Source organism: Pan paniscus, chromosome 9 (assembly GCF_029289425.2).
Source record: "Pan paniscus chromosome 9, NHGRI_mPanPan1-v2.0_pri, whole genome shotgun sequence".
Classification (NCBI taxonomy): Eukaryota; Metazoa; Chordata; class Mammalia; order Primates; family Hominidae; genus Pan; species Pan paniscus.
In genome coordinates, this window is record NC_073258.2 from 102,966,431 (window position 1) to 102,989,691 (window position 23,261).

A 23,261-nucleotide genomic window follows, 5' to 3' on the forward strand; every position below is an offset into this window, starting at 1 on the left:
TCTTTTTCGTAGTTTAATCTTACAGAATAAATGGAAACAAAATATTCTAAAGTTAATTTTATTCCACATTTTCTTTGGTATCTAAATTGGTGCATGTATTTTTTTTTTCCCGAGACACATTTTCTTTGGTGTCTCAATGGGTGCATGTATTTTTTTTTTTTCTCCCTCTGTCATCCAGGCTGGAGTGCAGTGGCATAATCTTGATTCACTGCAACCTCTGCCTCCTGTGTTCAAGCAATTCTCCTGCTTCAGCCTCCTGAGAAGCTGGGATTACAGGCACGCACCACCATGCCTGGGTAATTCTTGTATTTTTAGTGGAGACGGGGTTTCACCATATTGGCCAGGCTGGTCTCGAACTCCTGACCTTGTGTTTCACCCGCCTCAGCCTCCCAAAGTGCTGGGATTATAGGCGTGAGCCACCGCATCCGGCCGGGTGCGCGTATTTATAGTTGGAAATTTAGGCAATAGCATCTTTATTCCTTAAAGAGACATAGATCTTTTTTTCTCCCAGGCCAGGCACAGCGGCTTACACCTGTAATCCCAGCACTTTGGGAGGCTGAGGTGGGCGGATCGCTTTAGGTCAGGAGTTCAAGACCAGCCTGGCCAACATGGTAAAACTCCATCTCTACTAAAAATACAAAGAAGTTAGCCAGTGTGGTGGCACACACCTATAATCACAGCTACTTGGAAGGCTGAGGCATGAGAATTGCTTAAACCCAGGAGACGGAGATTGTACTGAGCCGAGATCACACCACTGCCTTCCAGCCTGTGTGATGGAGTGAGGCTATCTTTAAAAAAAAAAAAAAAAATTCTTCTCCCATCTCCAATAAATAATATTTAAGTCCCATTCTAGCTAGAGCCTGTGATTCTTTCTTAGTGTATTAGTGATAAGATATAATTATTGATGAGATAGCAGTCTGGATCCATTTCAGGATAGTTAATGGCACAAAGTGTCATTTCTTTGCCATTTACATGGTTATCAGTAGGATGATTAAAGAAGAGAGAACTCAGATTTGAAACTTAAAACAGCTACAAAAAAAAAAAAAAACCAGTGATTTGGCCATCCAGAAATAAACACTGTTAAAACATTTTTATGTTAATTCTTTTTATATACTTTTTTTTTTTTTTGAGATGGAGTCTAGCTCTGTTGTCCAGGCTGTAGTGCAGTGGCCCGATCTCAGCTCACTGCAAGCTCCGTCTCCCGGGTTCACGCCATTCTCCTGCCTCAGCTTCCTGAGTAGCTGGGACTACAGGTGCCCGCCACCACGCCCAGCTAATTTTTTTGTATTTTTAGTAGAGACAGGGTTTCACCGTGTTAGCCAGGATGGTCTCGATCTCCTGACCTTGTGATCTGCCCGCCTCGGCCTCCCAGAGTCTTTCTGTGTACTTTCACTACACACACACACACACACACACACACACACACACACACACACAAAAAACAATTAGCCTTGTCCAATACAGTTTTATAACCTATTTTTAAAAACTGTATTATTAATATTTTTTCATATTATATGTTCTTCTAAAACATTTTCAGCAGCTGCATACAGTCCATCATATATATCCATGTTTAACCAATTCCCTATCATTAAATGTTAACTGACTTTCAAATGCTTGCTGTAATAAATGATACTGAAGAGATGTTTATATATAAGGTTTTTATTACTTCTGGCTATTAATGCAGGATACTTTTTAAGGTAGTTTTATTTGTATAATATATCTAGTTTTTCTTTCATTGAAACAATGAAACTTTGCTACAAGAAAACTTAGTACTTATTGCAAGTTTGTATATCAGATAACGTGCTAGATGCCTTGCAGTCTTACATTTCATGGTATTTAGCTGTTTTAATTCCCAACTTTATAGATTAAGAAATCTATATGTATACATGTATTTCTCAGTAAGTTAACAATTATGTAGAAAATGTTCAGCAAATATCAAAGGGCTTTGTGTAAGAACATGTTATTCAGGAGCCACAGGGGAAAATGAAAACTTACAGATGAAGTTTAAAGTTCTGCTTTGGCTTTGGAGTATGTAAGAAGATGACTTTTGGGGTTTTGTGGTGTTTTACCTTAAAAAGGCGTTTTAGGCCTAGAAATTATGTTATTTGGCATTCTTATCTCTAGGAGAAAATAAGTGTACGATTTTCTTATGAATCTTGGGTTTTAGTCATATGGTTACTCTTTTAGTTTACAAACTACATTGTATCTTTGCATTAGAAGGGGTAATAATTATCTTAATAGTTGAAGATGATTTCCTTTCACTTAAAATTCCAGGCATAACTTTTTCAGATGTTGCACTTGTAAGATCTAAGAGTTGAAAGTTGAGTGATTTAAGGGTGAAAAATGTCTGTTGCAGAGGGAGGCTGGTGGGAGCAGTGAGATGCTGTGACTTAATGCTTTTACAGAGCTCGCTTGGCACCGTTTGATTATGAGCCCACAAGATAAGAATTGTTTTTGGAACCTGGTATTTGTTTCCTAATGCAGTGGTTTGTTTTGTCTTAGTCACATCGATCAGACAACAACATGGCAGGACCCCAGGAAGGCCATGCTGTCCCAGATGAACGTCACAGCCCCCACCAGTCCACCAGTGCAGCAGAATATGATGAACTCGGCTTCAGGTGAGTGAGACACTGTAATTACAGCACATGGAGTAATGCTTATGCATTGGTAAAAGTTGATGTGGAAAATAGTCATTACTCGTTTACAGAAACTGGGACATGGTGATGTTTATTGTCTCTCCAGTTTCATACAGAAGACATAGTCTATTTTAAAATAATGTAAGCTATATTATTGCCTTGTATAGTTGTTAACGCATAAGGGGGCTGATAACTGAAAGCCAGTGGTTCTTTAAGATTTGGTTCTGAAGCGGGTATCTCAAATTTTTAGTTCTGTTAATTTTGACGTATTTGGTTTTATTCTGCTGCTTTCTTGTGTCTCAGGTATTTGAGTTGAATTTACCCTCTTCCCTTTGTGGTTTGGATGGAAAGCCAAGCTATAGTGTTCTTATTTTTTATTATTATTTTTTATTTTTTTTCTTTTTTTTTTTTGCTATGGTGTTCTTAACCCAACTTTTAATGTGGTGTTATTCATTCTACTCTGAAAATATCTGGAAGGCAGTAACTTTTGTAAACCCAAAAGAATATTTCTTATTCCCAGGGCAAGCATGGATTATTAAACGCATCTTCACCTTTTTTACTAGAAGATAAACCTGAGTATAAATCTTTTTACTACCTCTTATTTGGCAATTTACTTGAATATGCAGTTTTTCTCATCTACATAATGGGGAGTAACAGTGCCCCTTATGATAGAAGGGAGGATATGAAAGGAAATAATACAATTTATATGAAGCCTCTAGTAATTACAGAGTAGGTACTAAGTGAAAGTTTAGCCCCTTCATCTTCCTTATCAGATACTGTCTGGCCTCTTTCTCCTTTGTTAGGTGGGTTCAAGGCCACAGTTAGCCCATTATGTACCTTTGTACATATTAGGAAAAGGTGCCCTTCCTCTGGGAAGATGTAACATTGTGCCTGGCATCAGAGATTGGAGCATTTGGGCTGGATTTCTGACCACTCCCCTGGCCCCCACGCTTTACCCCGCTGCTCAGTGCCCAGGTTCAGGACACAGATGGCAACAATAGTATGTGGCAGCTCTAGCAGACTTGATGGCTTTCTCCACCGCCCATGCATTTTCCCTAGATAACAAGCATATTTAGTAGCTACACAGTAGATTTCTTAAACAGCAGTCTTTGGCAAGGGACTGTTGTGGTTGGGTGGGAAGGGTGGTACCATTAGTTGACAGGAGGGTTCCTTGACTAGGCGAATTCACAGAACTTGAAATGTCCTTCTGCCCCTCGTGCTGGAATGTTTCTGCTGTTACATACCTCTGCTCTTGCTTTTGGTGGGTTGAACATTTGAGTTCTAAAGAGTTAAGAGTGGAAAACAAAGAAAATGGCAACATTTGTGATTGGGCTTTTCTTGACATAGACTTTAAATTCTGAAGAAAAATTCCTTAAATCTAAATTTAACTCATTATACTACGAATACATTCTCAGAATCTCTTTTATATGTGACACTTAAGTAAAAAAAATTTTTTTTTTTTTTATTGAGACGGAGTCTCACTCTGTCACCCAGGCTGGAGTGCAATGGCATGGTCTCAGCTCACTGCAACCTCTGCCTCCCGGGTTCAAGTGATTCTCGCGCCTCAGCCTCCCGAGCTGGTACTACAGGCGCCTGCCTCCACACCCAGCTAATTTTTGTATTTGTAGTAGAGGCGGGGTTTCACTGTGTTGGCCAGGCTGGTCTCAAACTCCTGACCTTGTGATCTGCCCACCTTGGCCTCCCAAAGTGCTGGGATAACAGGCGTGAGCCGCCATGCCTGGCCCCTAATTAAAAAAATTTTAAGACAAAAATTGTACAAATATTAATATTGTTACTTGACAACTATTATGTTTTTTTATTACCAAATTTTCAAATAAAGTTGTGAAATCTGCCCTGTATTTATGGTTAAACAAGATGATTCACATTATTCATTTTGTCATGCTCCATCTAAAAATTATCTAGGCAGTTAATGACAAATAACATTAATTTAAACTTTATTTTGGAAGCGTAAGTATTTCACGTCTAACAAGGTTGATTGTAATTCTTTTAGAACATTGCTTTGGTTGTGTCGTATTATGTTTACTGATGGTAATGGTCTAGAGAAATGAGAGTATTTCGGCTGAAATTTATGCTTTAAGTCAAAGGTATGTATCAACTTGGTTTTAGTGGGTTTTTTTGTTTTTTTCTTTTAGATGGAGTTTTGCTCTTGTAGCCCAGGCTGGAGTGCAATGGCACGATCTCAGCTCACCACAACCTCCGCCTCCCTGGTTCAAGTGATTCTCCTGCCTCAGCCTCCTGAGTAGCTGGGATTATAGGAATGCGCCACGACGCATGGCTAATTTTGTATTTTTACAAATACAAAATGGGGTTTCTCCATGTTGGTCAGGCTGGTCTTGAACTCCCAACCTCAGGTGATCCGCCTGTCTTTGGCCTCCCAAAGTGTTGGGATTACAGGCATGAGCCACCATGTCCAGCCGGTTTTAGTGGGTTTGAAAATAATTGTGGATGTTTTATTTCAGCTGTATGTCCTGGGCAGGTACAGTGGCTCACACCTATAATTTCAGCACTTTAGGAGACCAAGGTGGGAGGATCACTTGAGCCCAGGAGTTTGAGACCCGCCTGGGAAACATGATGAAACCTTGTCTCTACAAAAAAAAAATAGTCTGTCATGGTGGTGCATAAGTGAAGTCTCACCCAGTTCTCAGGAGGCTGAGGTGGGAGGATGGCTTGAGCCTGGGAAATTGAGGCTACAGTGACCTGTGATTGCACCACCATACTCCAGCCTAGGTGATAGAGTGGGACCCCATCTTAACAACAACAGCAAAAATTTTTGTCTTGTTTGTAAAATATGAAATGTTTTAATATATTACATAAAAATTAGTATGCATATACATGTCTAAATAATAGAGCTATATGTAGTAAAGAGGTGACTTTGACACAGTTTCAGTGGAGTGGCAAAAAGCATGACTGGAGGGTTAGGAGTGAGGGGGAGAAGGCATAAAGGAGAGGGTTGTGAGGAGAGAGTTGGAAGGAGGAACTGAAATGAGAAAAGCCACCTCTGAAGAGGCTTGAGCATGTTTACAGGGTGCTAGAAGGTATTTAACAATAATAATAGTATAATAATAATTCTTATTTATATACCAGGCATTCAGTGAAGGTCCATTTTGCACTGTCTCATTTAAGATCCCATGTTCTTCACTGTACGTTAACCAGGGATAGGATAACTGACAGATAGGATAACTGACAGAGCGAAGCCTCCGATAAAGCAGAAGTGACAAGAAACCACTAACGACTGGAGGCGCTATTTTTAAATACTGTTAATAGTAGATAATATTGGGGAACTGCTTCTCCAGAAGGTGATGGGTGTGGAGATGATGTTTGTTTAAGGAGGCCTTGTTTCAAATAAAATACTGTTCCCTCAAGAGAAGAGAATATTCAAAGAGAGCACTCGAGGTTATTGCCTTTTATGGGGACGGTCAGACAGTATGATGGGGAAGGGAAGAGACTAGCTGATGGGTCCAAAACCAAAGGCTTAAAACATCCGCAACAACATTGATTCTAGGAGTCAGTCAAAACTTTCCAAATTAGAGTGAAGTGTTATCTTAAATATATATGAATTCCCAGAATCAGACAAGTTTATATCTGGATTATTCTGAATTTGGTCATATGGAGACCTGCTGATCAAGTGCTGAGGGTACTGATAATATCTTTACAGCACATGCCTCTTTTTCCTCTAAATTACATACACTTGTTTGTTGTCTTTTCTTCCATTTCAGTGGAAGCCCATGGTTTTGACATGTTTTGGAATGAATGTCACTGTAATCTTGATATACCTCATGTTCACATAAAATAGCCGTAACGTCATGTTGACAAGTTAATAAGGTTTCAGTAAGCAAAAGGATGCTCTTCTCTACTTGGAAAAATGATCTTTTAAGGAGTTTTTAAAATCTTAGAGACAGTGAACAAGGACAACTGTGAGAGCATTTAAGTAAATTTTGAGGGTATTTAATGTAACAAAGCAGAAAATGGCTTCCGTGAAGCAGGGTATCTACAGAAAAGTTTCACCCTGAAGGGAGTGTCTTCTGAGTCTGCTAACCTGAAGCCTTCACATAAAAGAGAAAGCTACACCGTGCTTTTGAAGCACTCTACTTGGTTAATCATGCTAAATGCAACTTGATTTACATTTTTATTACTCATTATTTAATAAGGACTTCCTCACTTTGCTTTTTTTTGAAAAAGAATTCTCATCATTCATAATTGAGTCCAGCTTCATATTCTGCTCTGAGATCTTGTTCCTCATCCAACTGCTTTCCTTAAGATACTGTAATTTCCTCTAGACTCCCCAAACCTGTTTTCTGCATAATTTTCATGGTTGACTAGGCTGAAAGATCTTTTAAGATTCTTTCCAATTCTTAAGATTTTATGAAACCCTATTTTGTTTTCTAATTTGCTTTAGCAAAAATGATCAGTATAATTATGCTTTTATAAGTCCTTTTTCAAAATATGAGGTTGAAATGGTAGATACTACGTATAGACGAGAGACCAGTGGTTTGTGATTGGGCAAATTTCCAAATATCTATAACTGAGAATCACCCAAAACAAAGATGCACCTGGAAAAGGTTCTAGAGGCAACACTCAATACATCCTTGGAAGAAGATTAATTTATATTCTTTAACTGTGCCATTTAAGTGGCAGGGTAAATGACAGCAAGCTTTGTTTGTGAAAGAATTTGAAAGGTGAAGAAGAGGAAAATGGAAAAATAAGAGGAAATGGAATAATGTATTAAGATAATGGTTGTATTTTACTTTATATTAAAATATTCAATGTATAAATATATGTATAAATAAGTCTAGTTATTAAATTACTTGAGGTGATTGTCCTTTGAAAGTTATAATTTATAGCTGGGTGCAGTGGCTCATGCCTGTAATCCCAGAACTTTGGGAGGCCAAGGTGGGTGGATCATGAGGTCAAGAGATTGAGACCACCCTGGCCAACATGGTGAAACCCCGTCTCCACTAAAGATTTAAAAATTAGCTGAGCATGGTGGTGCACGCCTGTAGTCTCAGTGACTCTGGAGGCTGAGGCAGGAGAATCACTTGAACCCAGGAGGCGGAGGTTGCAATGAGCTGAGATTGTGCCACTGCACTCCAGCCTGGTGACAGAGCAAGACTCCATCTCAAAAAAAAAGTCGTAATTTATAAGGCTGGGTGTGGTCGTTCATGCCTATAATCCGAGCACTTTGAGAAGCCAAGGTGGGAGGATTGCTTGAGCCTAGGAGTTCAAGACCAGCCTGGGCAACATAGGGAGACCCCATCTGTATTAAAAATAAAAATAAAAATTAGCCAGGCATGGTGGCCGCACACCTGTGGTGCTAGCAACTTGGGTGACTGAAATTGGGAGGATAGCTTGAGCCCACGAGGTCAAGGCTGCAGTGAGCCATATTTGCACCACTGCACTCCAGCCTGGACAACAGAGTGAGACCCTGTCTCAAAAAAAAAGTTATAATATAAACTAGCTATTATATATAATAGCCTTTTGATGCCTGCTTAGGATCCGTAGTTTTTCTGCACATATTGAGAGTTAGGTAAACATTTCATGATTTTTGTGTTCAGCATTAGAAAAGAAAGCCCTGGGGAGTGAAAAGTGATACTTCCTTAGCTCTATGTGTATGATATATATTAAATTTTTAAATAGTGTACTTGTTAACACTGATCCACAAGATTGCTGAATCTTCAAGGGACAGTAAAGTCAAAGTATATTCTGTGATAATCCAGAAATAACTGTATGCCAAATGACTAGGATCAATAAAAGTTATGTCTTGATTTATATTAAGCAGAATCAACCCATTTATCTGCTTTTGAGAAATGTACATTTGATAACAACCCAAAGCCTAAATGTCTTATTACAGGTACATTTTAAAGAATTCATTATTTATATGCTTTAAAGTTAGAAATTATTGGGATTTATTTGACAGTTCCCAACTCTACCAATGTAGCACTTTCAGATTTCTCTATTATGAAAAACTGTGAGGAATTCCTAGGAAATACCTCAAGATGGGTGGAGAAAATGCCCTCTTGATCATGAAAGGTGATACGTGTTAGAGGAATGTGCTAAGCACCTTGCTTTAAGTGGGGAAAAATGTTCAGAAGCAAGCAGTGAGTAGTATAGAGCTGCCTTAAGGTTTGCCTCTTGTGTTCTCCCGCCTGCCTGTGTAATATCTCTCAGCACTGAAGATCAAATGAGAGATTGTTACCAAGAAAAATGAGAGAGCTAGAAAATAGATGTGAAATATAAAAATGATGGGTAAATTACACATTGATTTAGGTTTTAACTTTAAAAAGCACAGAGAGGGTAAAGATGTGAGAAGTTGCAGAGCCAACAGGGTTGAGGTGTTGGTAATTCCTGCTTTATGTGCTGTAATTCAGAAACTTTAAAGTTTTACTTTTCACCTTTGAAACTGAGAGACAGTTTACATTAAAGGTTAAGACCAAGGGCTTTTGAAATCCCATGGACCTGATTTGAATCCCAGGCGTCATTTATTGTCCATGAAATCTTGGACAAGTTACTGTATCTACCTGTATTCTTCACTTAGAAAAATGAGATAATAACTCATAGGGCTGTTGTGAGCATTAAATGACAGAATGCATATCACATAGTTAAAATGTATTATTAATAGTGTACAGTGCCTGGTATAAATGTGATAAAATAAATATGATCTGATATTTTACAATTTAATCAGTTTGTAATACCTGGTAGCCACTGTTACTTTGTTAAAAATCTGTTACCACACTATCTTTGAAGTTATGTTTATCTCTGTAGGCTTTTTATCATCAAATTGAGGTCATTGGTTCTTCCAAGTAGTTGGTTCCTGATTCTTCTAAAAGTTCTGGATTATTATAAGATGGAAATTGTCAGTCTGAAGTCACAATATATGGGAAAAGACTATACTAACAGGAAACCTAATAGCAGTGAACTATAACAAATAAAGCCCAAAGTCAAAGCAATGAAGAGATAGTGTATTTGACTAGTTACTCTTGGGCTTGTATTCCAAATACCTTTTTTAAAAACTTTTTAAATAAAAACACTTATTTTTTTTTAACAAAATTGCTGTTTTCTTTTTCCCATCTAGACGTTCAGGTAAATTAAGAGAAATGGCCCTATAAAATGGAAAAATAGTACAAGGAAAAGCATAATAATCCGGAATCAATATAGCCAATCCTTAAGAAGCTTGGTTTGTTTTATACAGCTTGTGGCTTGATTTATTTGATGATTAAGTTCCTGAAAAATGATAATATGGAAACAACCACCATTTTTCTTACTTAAAACTATGGCCAATCCATTTCATTTTAATAAAATATGCCAATATGGAATATGATGACTTAAATTTTTTCTTTTTGAAATAAAAAAAGTAATTCAGTTATAATATCCAGCTTGCAAATGGCATTAGCTTGTAATTATTGTATCTACTCTAGTATGGGAGTTCTTCTGAAGTCTTTGTTAAACCCAGTGATGGCTGATAAATGGCACTTTCTAATCATCGCTCTTGACTTAGCTGCATAATGAAGATGCCACTCGTGTCAGGGCAACTAATGGCTTTGATTTTACTCTGATGGTGAGAGCCTTTCACTTCCTCTCCACTGGGAATCACTCTGATGTTGTTTAATTCCAGTCATGATTTTTAAAGTATTAATTTCTTCATTCTTTCTTTAAAGAAACCCACATTTGTTACGCTGAGATGTGGGTATATAGTTACTTTGTTTTTCAGTAGCTGCATATCGGTATTTTTTCTAATAGTGCCACATATTTTTAAAAGATTATTTCAGTTTGAGTATCATGATTATCCACAGTAACTATGTAAATCTCAAATGTGTTGAGGAGTACTGTGTTTTGTATACTTAGTTACATGCTTGATTATTCCAGATAAGGTAATTCTTTCCTGTCCTCTTTGCTTTACTTTAGAGATTATCTTCTAAAAAGGGGGAAACATATAGAAACTCAAGACTGTTGAGTGCTCTTGACCTGATCTTAGAGCACAGATATCAAATATTTTAAAAAATTTACTAGAAGCCTTTGAAGTAATCATTTGGGATAGTAAAGTTCATTTACATTTTGAATGTTATTAAGATTTTAAGGTAGGCCAGGTGTGGTGGCTCACACCTATAATCCCAGCACTTTGGAAGGCCAAGGTGGGCACATCACCTGAGGTCAGGAGTTCAAGACCAGCTTGGCCAACATGGTGAAACCCCGTCTCTACTAAAAATACAAAAATTAGCCAGGTATGATGGTGGGTGCCTGTAATCCCAGCTACTCAGGAGGCTGAGACAGGAGAATCGTTTGAACTCGGGAGGCAGAGGTTGCAGAGAGCTGAGATTGTACCACTGCACTTCAGCCTGGGATACAGCCAGACTGTGTCTCAAAAAAAAAAAAAGAAAAAAAAAATTTAGATCCATGAGTATCATTTCTACCAGCTCTCTTAATAAATGACTTATTACATATTGGGGCATAAAAATAGAAGTATTTGTGTTCAACTTTTCTTCAGTGATTATTTGTAGATTTTTGGAAACTTTGCTCAGCTTTGGAGTAGAGAGAATGAGAAAGAGATTAAATTATTTCCATTTAAGAACCAGCTCAAATGCCTGTTTTATTCTCTTGATAAGTGTTGGAATATTATTTTTGTCTTTCCCACTGATTTCTAAATCCTTCTGGTTACTCTATTGCTACAATAATTTTATGACTCATAGGAGGAATATTTGTGTGAAAGATTAAGATGCTAATTCTTTAAAAATGATATTCATAGACTACCATATATAGTCAGCATAAGTGAAACAGAATAAATCTTGCAACAGTACTCACAGTTTTCCAAAATAAGGTTTTCTTTTGATGTTAGTAAGGTAAGGACATGGTAAAACTTTCTTTAGGTTAAAATCTTAATGAAAGGTATTTATTTGAGCAGTTTGAAGTCTAAGCGTGCTATTTGTTTTTCCTTCGGCAAAACTTTACAGAAAGCTAATCTTTAATAAATAAACTTAGTAAACTAACTCTAAGCCATTTCATTGAGTTAAAATCTAAAGGACTTAAGTGGCACTGAAGAAAGTCTGAAGAGTTGCATATTAGTAGGCTCACTGAGCTTATACTTGACCTTTTCTTCTAGAAAGTTCTTACAGCTATAACCTGACAAACAGGAAAATGATTTTTTAAGCAGTTTCATAGTTTTACCTTGAGATAATTGTATTTTTCCCTTCTTAAATCATTCATTCTACAAATATCAAATGCCCTGCTTTATACTATGCCCTGTGATTGCAGAATCAAGCTAAGACAGACTTTTTTTATATTACCATAAAAAATGTTATGGCAGGACCAGGCGTGGTGGCTCACACTTGTAATCCCAGCACTTTGGGAGGCCGAGGCAGGTGGATCACCTGAGGTTAGGAGTTCGAGACCAGCTCGGCCAACATGGTGAAACCCCGTCTCTACTAAAAATACAAAAAGTTACCTGGGTGTTTGGTGGCGTTTGCCTGTAATCCCAGCTGCTTGGGAGGCTGACACAGGAGAATTGCTTGAACCTGGGAGGCAGAGGTTGCAGTGAGCTGAGATTGTGTCACTGTACCCCAGCCTGGGTGACAAGAGCAGAACTTCTCAAAAAAAAAAAAAAAGAAGAAAAGAAAAAGTTGTGGCAGATGTATCCACTGAGTGCTGAGAAAGTAGAGAGAGAGGAACACATGAGTCAGTAGTGGAAAGGAAGAACAGTGAAGACTTTTTTTTTTTTTTTTTTTTTTTTTTGGACACAGGGTGTTGCTCCACCACCCGGGCTGGAGTGCAGTGGCACGATCACAGCTCATTGCAGCTTCAACTTCACGGGCTCAAGTGATTCTCATGCCTCAGCCTCCCAGGTAGCTGGGACTACAGGCATACACCACCATGCCCAGCTTTTTTTTTTTTTTGGTAGAGACAAAAGGTGGGCATGGTAGTGTATGCCTATAGTCCCAGCTTTTTGGCAGCTTTTCTGGGGATTACATGTGTGAGCCACCACACTCTGCCAAGACTTCTTTAGGGAGGTTCATTGATTTGTTTATCCAAATATTGAATACAAACTATGTGCCAGGCATGGTTCTAAGTTATGAGAACGGATATACAATGAGTCAGATATTAAAAGTGGAAGAAAGAAAAATAGACCAGTTATGGTCAGAGTGATAGGCTGGGGATGGAGGGAGATGATAGCTTAGATTACCTTCTCCAGTGCAGGTCTCTGTAATTAACGTCTTTTGAGCAGAGATCTGAATGAACTGAGAGTGAGAGCCATGTTAATATCTGGGGAAGGGAGAGAATGCTCCATGCATAACACAACAGCCAGTTCAGAGGCCCTGAGACATGTTTGGGGAACAGCAAAAAGGCCACTGCAGCATGAACAGAGTCTGTGAAAGGCAGAATGGGGCTACATTACAGTGGTGCTTGTAGGTTTTGAACAGAGGAGTGACATGGTATCAGTAACTTTTTAAAAAATAGGGAGATTACTTGGAGGGCAGTTGCAGTAACCCAGGGAGAGGATGACCAAAGTGGTGGTGATGAAAATGATTGGGTTGAGGACTTGAGTATTAGTGGACGAGTGGGAAGTTAAGTTAGAAGAAAAGGGAAGATAAAAGTAGCTAGTAGATGGGCAATTACTAAGCCCTGGAACCTCTAATACCATATTGCTAGTGGTAAGATGATGAGCAACGAGACTGAAGACCACCTCAGAATGGCTTTGTGTCATAAGCTAAGAAGTTTGAGCCTTGTCCTGAAAATGTTCGGATGCCATTAAAAATCTTCTTTAGGGGTCTTCTGCTATGGTTTTCCCTATTTTTATTATCTGATCATTTGAATTTTGAAATCCAAATATCTCATTTTCTTATATTTAAAGCTACTTCCTTAGGTATAGTATACATGAATTTTTAATGTTTAATATATCATTGGAACAAAATGGTAGAACTATTCTAAGAAAGAGTAGGGAACTGACATTTAAGCACCTACTGGGAGCCATGACCTGTGTCAAACACGTTTTTTAATTCTCTCAATGATCTATTGAGTGTTCATCTCTGTTTTATAGATAAAGTGAGCATCAAGCACGTAAAGGAATTTACCCAAGGTTAGAAGGCTAGTAAATATTGGATCGATCCAAGATTTGAGCCCAGGTCTGTCTGAATCTAAACGCTTTATAGTCTCTAAACTATACTGTCTTTCTGGAGTTGAATATGAAACTAAAGTCATCTGAATTTTATTTATAATGAATCAAAGATTTTTTAATCAAGTAAGCCACTGAATAGTACTTTTGCTATATTGTTAAAGTTTGAGTTAATGGTAGCTCTAGAAAAGGTTGAATCATACAAGCGGTCCTTGTTAGTCTTTGGTATTCTAGAGTAGTGCTTCTTAATTTGTAATGTGTCAAGGAATTACCTCGGGATTTGTTCAAATGCAGTTCTTATTCAGTGGGTCTGATTTAGTAGGATTGGGACCTGAGATTCTGCATTTCTAACAATTTTCTGGTGATGCTGATACTGCTGGTTAAAGGAGTGCACAAATAGAATACTGTTGAATGGCTTAAACTTAAATCCATAGAAATATCATTAGAGATCATTTTAGCATTCCTATTTTAGGCTGGAATGAAACCTTTACTGAGTAGCTAAATACAAATGAGTGGTTCCATCATTTCATGAGCTCTTATTTAATATAAAAACCCTGCAAAATATATGTTATCTACTTTTCTTAAATCTGTTATTTACAGGCCGGGTGTGGTGGCTGATCACGCCACTCCCAGCACTTTGGGAGGCCAACGCGGGCAGATCATGAGGTCAACAGATCGAGACCATCCTGGCCAACATGGTGAAACCCTATCTCTACTAAAATACAAAAATCAGTAATCCCAGCTACTCGGGAGGCTGAGACAGGAGACTCGCTTGAACCCAGGAGGCAGAAGTTGCAGTGAGCTGAGATTGTGCCGAGATTGCACCACTGCACTCCAGCCTGGTGACAGAGCGAGACTCCATCTCAAAAAAAAAATCTATTATTTGTAAAGGCACAAACTAAGTCTCTGAGAGATTGCAACTTCACAAAGACCGATCATACTTTTCCACAGATAGGCTCTTAATCATGTCAGCTCAGCAAACTTTGGTTGTATTTGGTGGCAGTGCTAAGTCCTAGGGATACAAAGACAAAAAAGTCAGCGTCTCTACTTCTGGAGTCTGTTGAGAAGAGAAGGATGCAGGCAAATGATTGGGGTACAGGGAGGCATCTGCTATAAAGAGGACATGAACATAGTAGTTGGGGCACCAGTATGCTGGTGCATAGAATGCAGGTAAGTAGTAGTGCCAGAATTCCAATCTAAGCCTTCATATGTATGGTACAGAGTTTCATCTTATTCTACCACACTGCCCATTGTAATCCAGAAGGGGCTTGGATTCATCAGCATGTTCTAGTAGTTTGGCAGAAGAATCTTCTAACTACCTATAGGACATGGGTGAACCTGAACTCAGGATGGGGTGGGCAGGATGGATTAGCCACCAACCACTCTTACATTTGTTTGCCCAAAGCTTATTTTCATCAGTATGTTTATAGTATCATTAGTTTGGGAGGCCAAGGCGGGCAGATCACCTGAGGTCAGGAGTTTGAGACCAGCCTGACCAACATGGTGAAACCCCGTCTCTACTAAAAATACAAAAATTAGCCAGGCATGGTGGTACACCCCTGTAATCCCAGCTACTCGGGAGGCTGAGGTGGGAGAATTGCTTGAACCTGGGAGGTGGAGGCTGCAATGAGCCAAGATCGCGCCACTGCACTCCAGCCTGGGTGACAGAGCGAGACCTCGTCTCAAAAAAAAACTTATTTCTTTTACCAAAACTTGATGTATAGACTGCCTTTTCTTCAGTAAATGTTTATTTTCCCATATTCGGCTTATCAAAGCCACAAAATAAGTTAGTGATAATAATATAGTCATGTGTTGCTTAATGACTGGGATAAGTTCTGAGAAATGGGTTGCTGGGTGATTTCATAATTGTATAAATATCATAGAGTAGGCTTACACAAACCTAGATGGTATAGCCTATTATACACATAGACTCAATGATACAGCTTATCGCTCCTAGGCTACAAACCTGGACAGCGTGTTACCGTACTGAAGACTGTAGGCAGTTGTAACACAATGGTAAGTATATGTGTATCTAAATATATCTAAACATAGAAGAGGTAATGCATTGTACTATAACATTACCTTATGACAGCCACGACATCTCTGGGTGACAGGAATTTTTTAGCTCTATTATAAGTTTCTGGGATCACCATTCTATATGTGATCCATCATTGACTGAAATGTCATTATGCAGCAAATTTGTATATAACTATTTCCATTGCGTCTGCCTAAAAATCTTAGTAGTGTGGGCAGAACTTGATTAGGGATTGTTTAAGGCATATGGTCAAGCATATGAATTTCAGATATTTATGTTTATGGAAGACTCCTTTGTTAAAAAAAACTGAAGAAGAATCAGAGGTGATACATTTTAGTTCCTGTTTATTTTGAAAGCCAAAAGTCTGCACAAATTGCAGACCAGAGTATCACAAACTACTAACAAGGCAGTGGTTTCTAATAAATGTTGCTATCTTTGTCCTGAGCAACCTTGCAAAACTGTACATTCCCACTCATAAAAAATGGAGACCTTTTTCCCTATAGTCTAGGGCAGAGTGATAAGTTTTTCTCATAATTCCACATAGCTTATAGTTAAACTCAGTGTAGAAGAGTGATGAACACAAAACAATACATACTGTATTCCAGAAATCAGAACAGGTGCAATTTAAATTTATAGGTGGGGAAGAGTCTTACTAGTGGGACAGATTGGAGAAAAGCTTCACAAAGATATGGCATAAGAATAGAGTAGAATTGGGTCGGGCACGGTGGCTCACGCCTGTAATCCCAGCACTTTGGGAGGCCAATGTGGGTGGATCTTGAGGTCAGGAGTTTGAGACCAGCCTGGCCAACATGGTGAAACCTCATCTCTACTAAAAATAACAAAAGTTAGCCGGGTGTGGTGGTGCATGCCTGTAATCCCAGCTACTCAGGAGGCTGAGGCAGGAGAATCACTTGAACCCAGGAGGCGGAGGTTGCAGTGAGCTGAGATCACACCATTGCACTCCAGGCTGGGCAACAGAGTAAGACTCAGTCTCAAAAAAAAAAAGAGTAGAATTTCAGTGGGTTGAAAACAATGGAGGCTGGGAGGACACAGGCTTTGGGGTGGACATACTGAGAATGTAGGGAGGTGGAAAGTGCATGACACTTCTGGGTACTGGAAAGACAGGAGTGAACAAGCCATGCGGCTGGGAGGACTGAATGAATTACTAAAGTGATAGAATCATCTTACCAGAGAGAAAGCAGCTGATGAAGTAGGAGAAGAAACTATATGTAGACAAGTTATTAGGAAGAAGTGACATTCAGAGTGGGAAGGGATGAGAGGGAGTTAGCTAAGCAAAGAAGGTGGAGAGAAGAGTTCCTGCAGGGAGCAACTGCAGTTGTGAAGGTCCTGGAGCTGGGAGAGGAGATGTTTGAGGAACTGAGAGAAGATTGAATGAGGAGGGATGTGAAATGATGTGGAGGAATAGATAGAGCCTGGCATGTTGGATGCTTTCAGTACCGAAGCAGTGCTATATAATGCCTGACTATAGAGGATAACCCACTAAAAATTTGAGAATTTTCCTTTAGGGAGCTGAGCCTTGAGTCAGAGGACTTCCTCCTTAGAGGAGGTGAGGTAAGATGATCATGTGGCTGTGGTACATACAAAGTTTAATGTTGGAGTTGAATAAGACCAATTTGGAAGTTACTGCTAAAACTTTGTCATGGAAATGTGAAAGTTTATGTGAAAGTTTCAAGGTCAAAAGATCGAGACCAGCCTGGCCAACACAGTGAAACCCCATCTTTACTAAATACAAAAATTAGCTGGGCGTGGTGGTGAGGGCCTGTAATCCCAGCTACTCAGGAGGCTGAGGCAGGAGAATCGCTTGAACCCGGCAGGTGGAGGTTGCAGTGAACCAAGATTGCGCCATGGCACTCTAGCCTGGCAACAGAGTGAGACTCGGTCTCAAAAAAAAAAAAAAAAAAAAGTTTATGTGAAAGTTTTGAGGGACAAATGGAAATGGCATTTTGAAGAAACCCCACTCAAAATATGGGAACATATCTTGTGAGGTGTCAAATGTCCAGTTGGAGGAGAAAGACTAGTATTGACCCTGTGAGAGGCATTAAAGATATGGGAGTCATTTACGTGAATATGGCAAGCCATGGGATTTCATGAAAGTTCCAAGAAAAGAGGATTAAAAAAATATGATTACTGTTTGTCATAATTGTGGTGTAGTATTCAAGAGCATGATTTCTGGAGAGCTCAACTGTCAAGGTTTGAATCTCACTCTGCCACTTACTAGGTTGGGCTGAATGATCCTGGACAAGCTAACTTTTCTTTGCCTTAGATTCCTCATCTGTAAAGTGGGTATAATAATAGTACCTCCATCGTAGGGTTGTTAAGTGACTTAACATTTGCTTGCAAAGAACTTAGGAAAAGTGCCTTGTATATAGTAAGAACAGTTTGTGAATCATCATAAATACACGAGACCAGAATTTCAAAACAAGCAGCAGGCAGAATGTTCCTTTAAAAGGTCATTGAATCTACTTTTCCAGCTACTCTTGTTACTTTCTAAGGAAACTACTTGATAATCCTGTACTTTGTACGACTCATCAGGGTGTGTTTAGTAAACTTCAGTGTCCTAGGTGACTTCTTTATTCCCAAATTGTGGGACAGGTGACAAGGGGAGGTTGGTCCTCTAACTCGTGGTGTAGTTAATCAGGATTTTCCTGTTTGAATAGACATGGCAAATGGTTTTAGTTAGTCATTACTAATGCAAGAAGATCCTTAGGCAAGAGCAGGAAGTTAATGGTGAGTCACCTTCAGTATTATGACATGGAGTATTTCTTTTTAAAATATCACAGGGAGTTGGTTTTTGCTATAGTAGCTAAGTTGTCAATCAAGTAATACTAGTAGTAAATCTTACATAAAAACTCACTTCCCTCAAGTTTAAGTAATTCTAATTTATGCATTATTTTATATATTGCCTACTACTCTCTTTTTGCTTATCCTGAATCAAATTTCTCACCCTCTGTCAATCTAATTTTGTGTTGCTATAAAGGAATAACTGAAACTGAGTAATTTATAAAGAAAGGTTTAATTTGGCTCACAGTTCTGCAGGCTGTACAGGAAGCATGGTGCCAGCGTCTGCTTCTGGTGAGGACCTCAGGAAGCTTACAATCCTAGCAAAAGGGAAGTGGGAACCAGTGTGATACATGGTGAGAGAGGGTGCAAGAAAGTGAGTGGGAGAAGTCCCAGGCTTTTAAACAACCAGATCTCAGGTGAATTGAATGAGAACTCACTTATGACCAAGGGGATGGTGCGAAGCCATTCATGAGGGACCCCACCCCCCACCCCGTGACCCAGTCACCCCCCACCAGGCCCCACCTCCAACTTTGGGAATCCCATTTCACTATGAAATTTGGAGGGGACAAACATCCAAACCATGTCACCCTCTTTACGTCTCATTAAAATGCTGGCCTGTTTCTCTCTTCCTTTTTGCTATAGGGCCTACTTTTAATCTTTTCTTCGAAAGAAGACTTCGGTGTTGGTGGTCAGGCATGATAGCCCAGCCTTGAAAAGCTTCCACATCTTTTTCACGTCTAAGGGCCCAGCTTTTGAGTGTGTAAAAGTTAATTGGGGTGAAAATGTGTATTATCCATTCTCACCAATCTAGAGGTTGTCATGAGTTTGGGGTATTGGAATTACTGCTTAATAATGGTAATTCCCTTTAAGTATTTACTGGTTGAAATAATTAAAGTTTTTCTGGTAGATTCTTAACCTTAAAAACGAAGCGAACTGCTTATTCTGCCCCATCCACAGGTAGCAGCCTCTTCATGCTTTCCCCTGCCTGGGATGCCCATGCCCGGAATGTCACATGTTTGGCTAGGAATGCATTTAGGTCAAAGCTTACAGGTCACTTCCTGCCCTTGATCTGCTTTTCTAAAAAACTGTTTCCCATTTTTCTTTTTCTTTCCCATTTTTCATTTTTCTTTCTTTCATGCATGCTGCTTTATTTTTGCTGCACGTATCATTAGCCAACATTGTACTGTCTTCTGTCTGGAACATAAATTCCATCAGATAGGGACTATGTTGTTTATTGCTCCATCTCCAGGGCCTGAATATAGTAGGAACTCAATAAATACTTGTTGAGTAAAAGTATTTGCTATATCCCTGTCCCTTCAGTTTAAATGATACATAAAAATAATGCAGAAATTGAGCTTACATAGAAAGAATGAAACAATATTTTGTTTTACAAGCATAAACAAAGGATTTTAATTACATTCATTTCAGCCAACATTTATTCTTTTTTTTTTTTTTTTTTTTTTTTGAGATGGAGTCTCGCATCCGTCGTCCAGGCTGGAGTGCAATGGCACAATCTTGGCTCACTGCAACCTTCAACTCCCGGGTATGAGAGATTCTCCTGCCTCAGCCTCCCAAGTAGCTGGGACTACAGGTGTGCGCCACCACACCCGGCTAATTTTGTAGTTTTAGTAGAGATGGGGTTTCACCATGTCACCATGTTGGCCAGGCTGGTCTCAAACTCCTGACCTCATGATCCTCCCTCCTTGGCCTCCTAATCTATTTCTAATTAGTAGGTCCTATACTGGACAAAAATGGAAAATGCAAAATATATACTCCTGTGTTCAGGAATTTCACAGTCTAGCCAGGAAGAAAACATGCATAATGAAATAATACTGAATGAGCCAGGCGCGGTGGCTCACGCCTGTAATCCCAGCACTTTGGGAGGCCGAGGCAGGTGGATCACAAGGTCAGGAGATAGAGACCATCCTGGCTAACACAGTGAAACCCCGTCTCTACTAAAAGTACAAAAAATTAGCCAGGCATGGTGGCGGGCGCCTGTAGTCCCAGCTACTTGGGAGGCTGAGGCAGGAGAATGGCGTGAACCTGGGAGGTGGAGCTTGCAGTGAGCCGAGATCATGCCACTGCACTCCAGCCTGGGCGACTGAGCAAGACTCCATCTCAAAAAAAAAAAAAAAAAAAAGTCAAAACAAAAATAATAATACTGAATGATAAATGCTATGACATAGATATAAAGAAATTTTTTTACTAGCACAGAGAAAGAACTCTTCATCTGTATTGAGGAAGTGAAAAGTTCTCAACTAAAAATGTTTCGAAGCTAAATGGCCAGTAGTAATTCTCGGTCAGGCATGATAGCTCGCACCTGTAATCCCACCACTTTGGGAGGTCGAGGTGGGAGGATCTCTTGAGCTCAGGATTTCGAGAGCAGCCTGGGCAACATAGTGAGACCCCATCTCTACAGAAAAATTTAAAAAATAGCTGAGTGTGGTGGTGTGCACCTGTAGTCCTAGCTCCCCAGGAAGCTGAGGCAGGAGGTCGCTTGAGCCCAGGAGTCCAAGGCTGCAGTGAGCCGGGATTGCACCACTGCACTCCAGCCTGGGTGACAGAATGAGACCCTGTCTCAAAAAAATAAAATAATAGGCCGGGCGCGGTGGCTCACGCCTGTAATCCCAGCACTTTGGGAGGTTGAGGTGAGCGGATCACGAGGTCAGGAGATCGAGACAATCCTGGCTAACACGGTGAAACCCCGTCTCTACTAAAAATACAAAAAAATTAGCTGAGCGTGGTGGCGGGCCCCTGTAGTCCCAGCTACTTGGGAGGCTGAGGCAGGAGAATGGCGTGAACCCGGGAGGCGGAGCTTGCAGTGAGCCGAGATTGCGCCACTGCACTCCAGCCTGGGTGGCAGAGCGAGACTCCGTCTCAAAATAAATAAATAAATAAATAAATAAATAAATAAATAAATAAATAAAATAATAACTCCTATGGGTCGCATCCATTCTTTTTACTTCCTGCCACCTACTCCTTATTTCTATCTGGTCATTAAGGACAAATGTGAAATGAATTTTGGAGACGGAGAAAGACTCTCTCTCAAAATAAATAAATAAAATTAAAAAAAAAACGTACTGCCCTTGTGGTGCCTGTTTTGTCATGGTAGATTTGCCTAATCCTAGCAGATGTGACTGTGTACTATTCCCAGACCTGCATAGATTGATCTCCAAACTGCCTAAAATGAATAGATGTGGTTGTGTATAACTCAGATAAATTTGAGAAATACTTCTGTACTAGCTCAAGAATTCTAAGTGGTTGTGTTTTGTTTGTTTTTGTTGTTGTTTTTTGAGACGGAGTCTCACCCTGTTGCCCAGGCTGGAGTGCAGTGGCGTGATCTGGCTCACTGCAACCTCCACCTCCCAGATTCAAGTGATTCTCCTGCCTCAGTCTCCTGAGTAGCTGGGATTACAGGCCCTCACCACCACACCCGGCTAATTTTTGGTATTTTTAGTAGAGACGGGGTTTCACCATGTTAGTCAGGCTGGCCTCAAACTCCTGACCTCGTGATCCCCTGCCTCAGCCTCCCAAAGTGCTGGGATTACAGGCGTGAGCCACCATGCGTGGCCCTAAGTGGTTGTTTTAAATCAGTGGTTCTCAAAGTGTGTTCCTTAGACCAGCATCAGCACCACCTGGGAATTTTCAGGCCTGCTGAATCAGAAAGTATAGGGGTAAGGCTCAGCAACATGTGTTTTAACAAACCCTCGAGGTGATTCTGATGAATATTTATAGCACATTATAATCAGAATATAAATTGAACATAAAGGCATCCTAAATTTATTTTGATCGAGCCACTGTGGTCTCCTTTTACATTTATTTTTGTGGTAATCCTACATTTCCCCCCTTGGACCTAACCTTCCTGCATCCTAACCCTAGCCCAAACAGATGATTGAAACACATTTTCACTAAGTGTAATTTGTTTCACTTTCAGAAAACATATCACTTTTTGCTTTCTCTCCTTTTCATGGTTATTCAACAGTTAGTTTAAGAGAATGACTTGGAATCCTGCATTGAGAATCAAGTCACTGAATTTCTTCTAAGGACCACTGGACTAAAAATTCTTTTTTTGTGAATAAAGCCTTCATCTGTATTGTTTCATTAACACTGGAAGAATTGTTTCTTTTCAGTTTTCTCTAACTTAATTCTATGACAAAGATAGTGTGGTGAAAAGTTATTTAAAGGTGATCTTTTCTAATCTATTCCTTGCCTTTGGTGAGCAGCTTTCTTTCAGTACAAAGAAAGTATCCTATTTTGGGCCATCTCTTTCCATATAACATTATATTTTTACCCAGAGAGTATTAAATGAAAGATAAAATGAATATAAAGTGTTATTTTGTATTTGGTATATATGTGTTGGTATAAATGTTAATTGCAAATAATATAGGTTCTACATGATTTTAAGCTTACAGAAAGTTCAAAGTATTACTTAAAAGGCAAGACATTGATTCTTCCATCAAACATTTATTGAGCAGCTATTCAGGTATTAGCCTACAAGCTTGTAAAGATGAATGACTTGATCATTGCCAGGAGAACAGATATGTAATCAAGTAATTACAATTCTACCTGTTAAATGTGCATGGAGAATGGAAGAGGAAACTAATTTCTGTCTGAGGTAGTGTGGAAAGGCTGAATTAAAGAAGTGACATCTGAGCTGTCTCTTGCAGGA

The 23,261-nt window shown here is 39.4% G+C and overlaps 1 protein-coding gene across 12 annotated transcripts in view; it reads left to right on the top strand.

Moving 5' to 3' along the window:
• YAP1 (Yes1 associated transcriptional regulator) overlaps nt 1-23,261 on the top strand; it is a 127,755-nt gene that overhangs the window by 54,541 nt on the left and 49,953 nt on the right. For all 12 annotated transcript variants that reach the window (XM_014346977.5, XM_014346978.5, XM_014346979.5 and 9 more), the window contains exon 3: nt 2,503-2,618. In XM_014346977.5, coding sequence (XP_014202463.2) covers nt 2,503-2,618 — 116 coding nt within the window. The remainder of the gene's footprint in view (nt 1-2,502; nt 2,619-23,261) is intronic.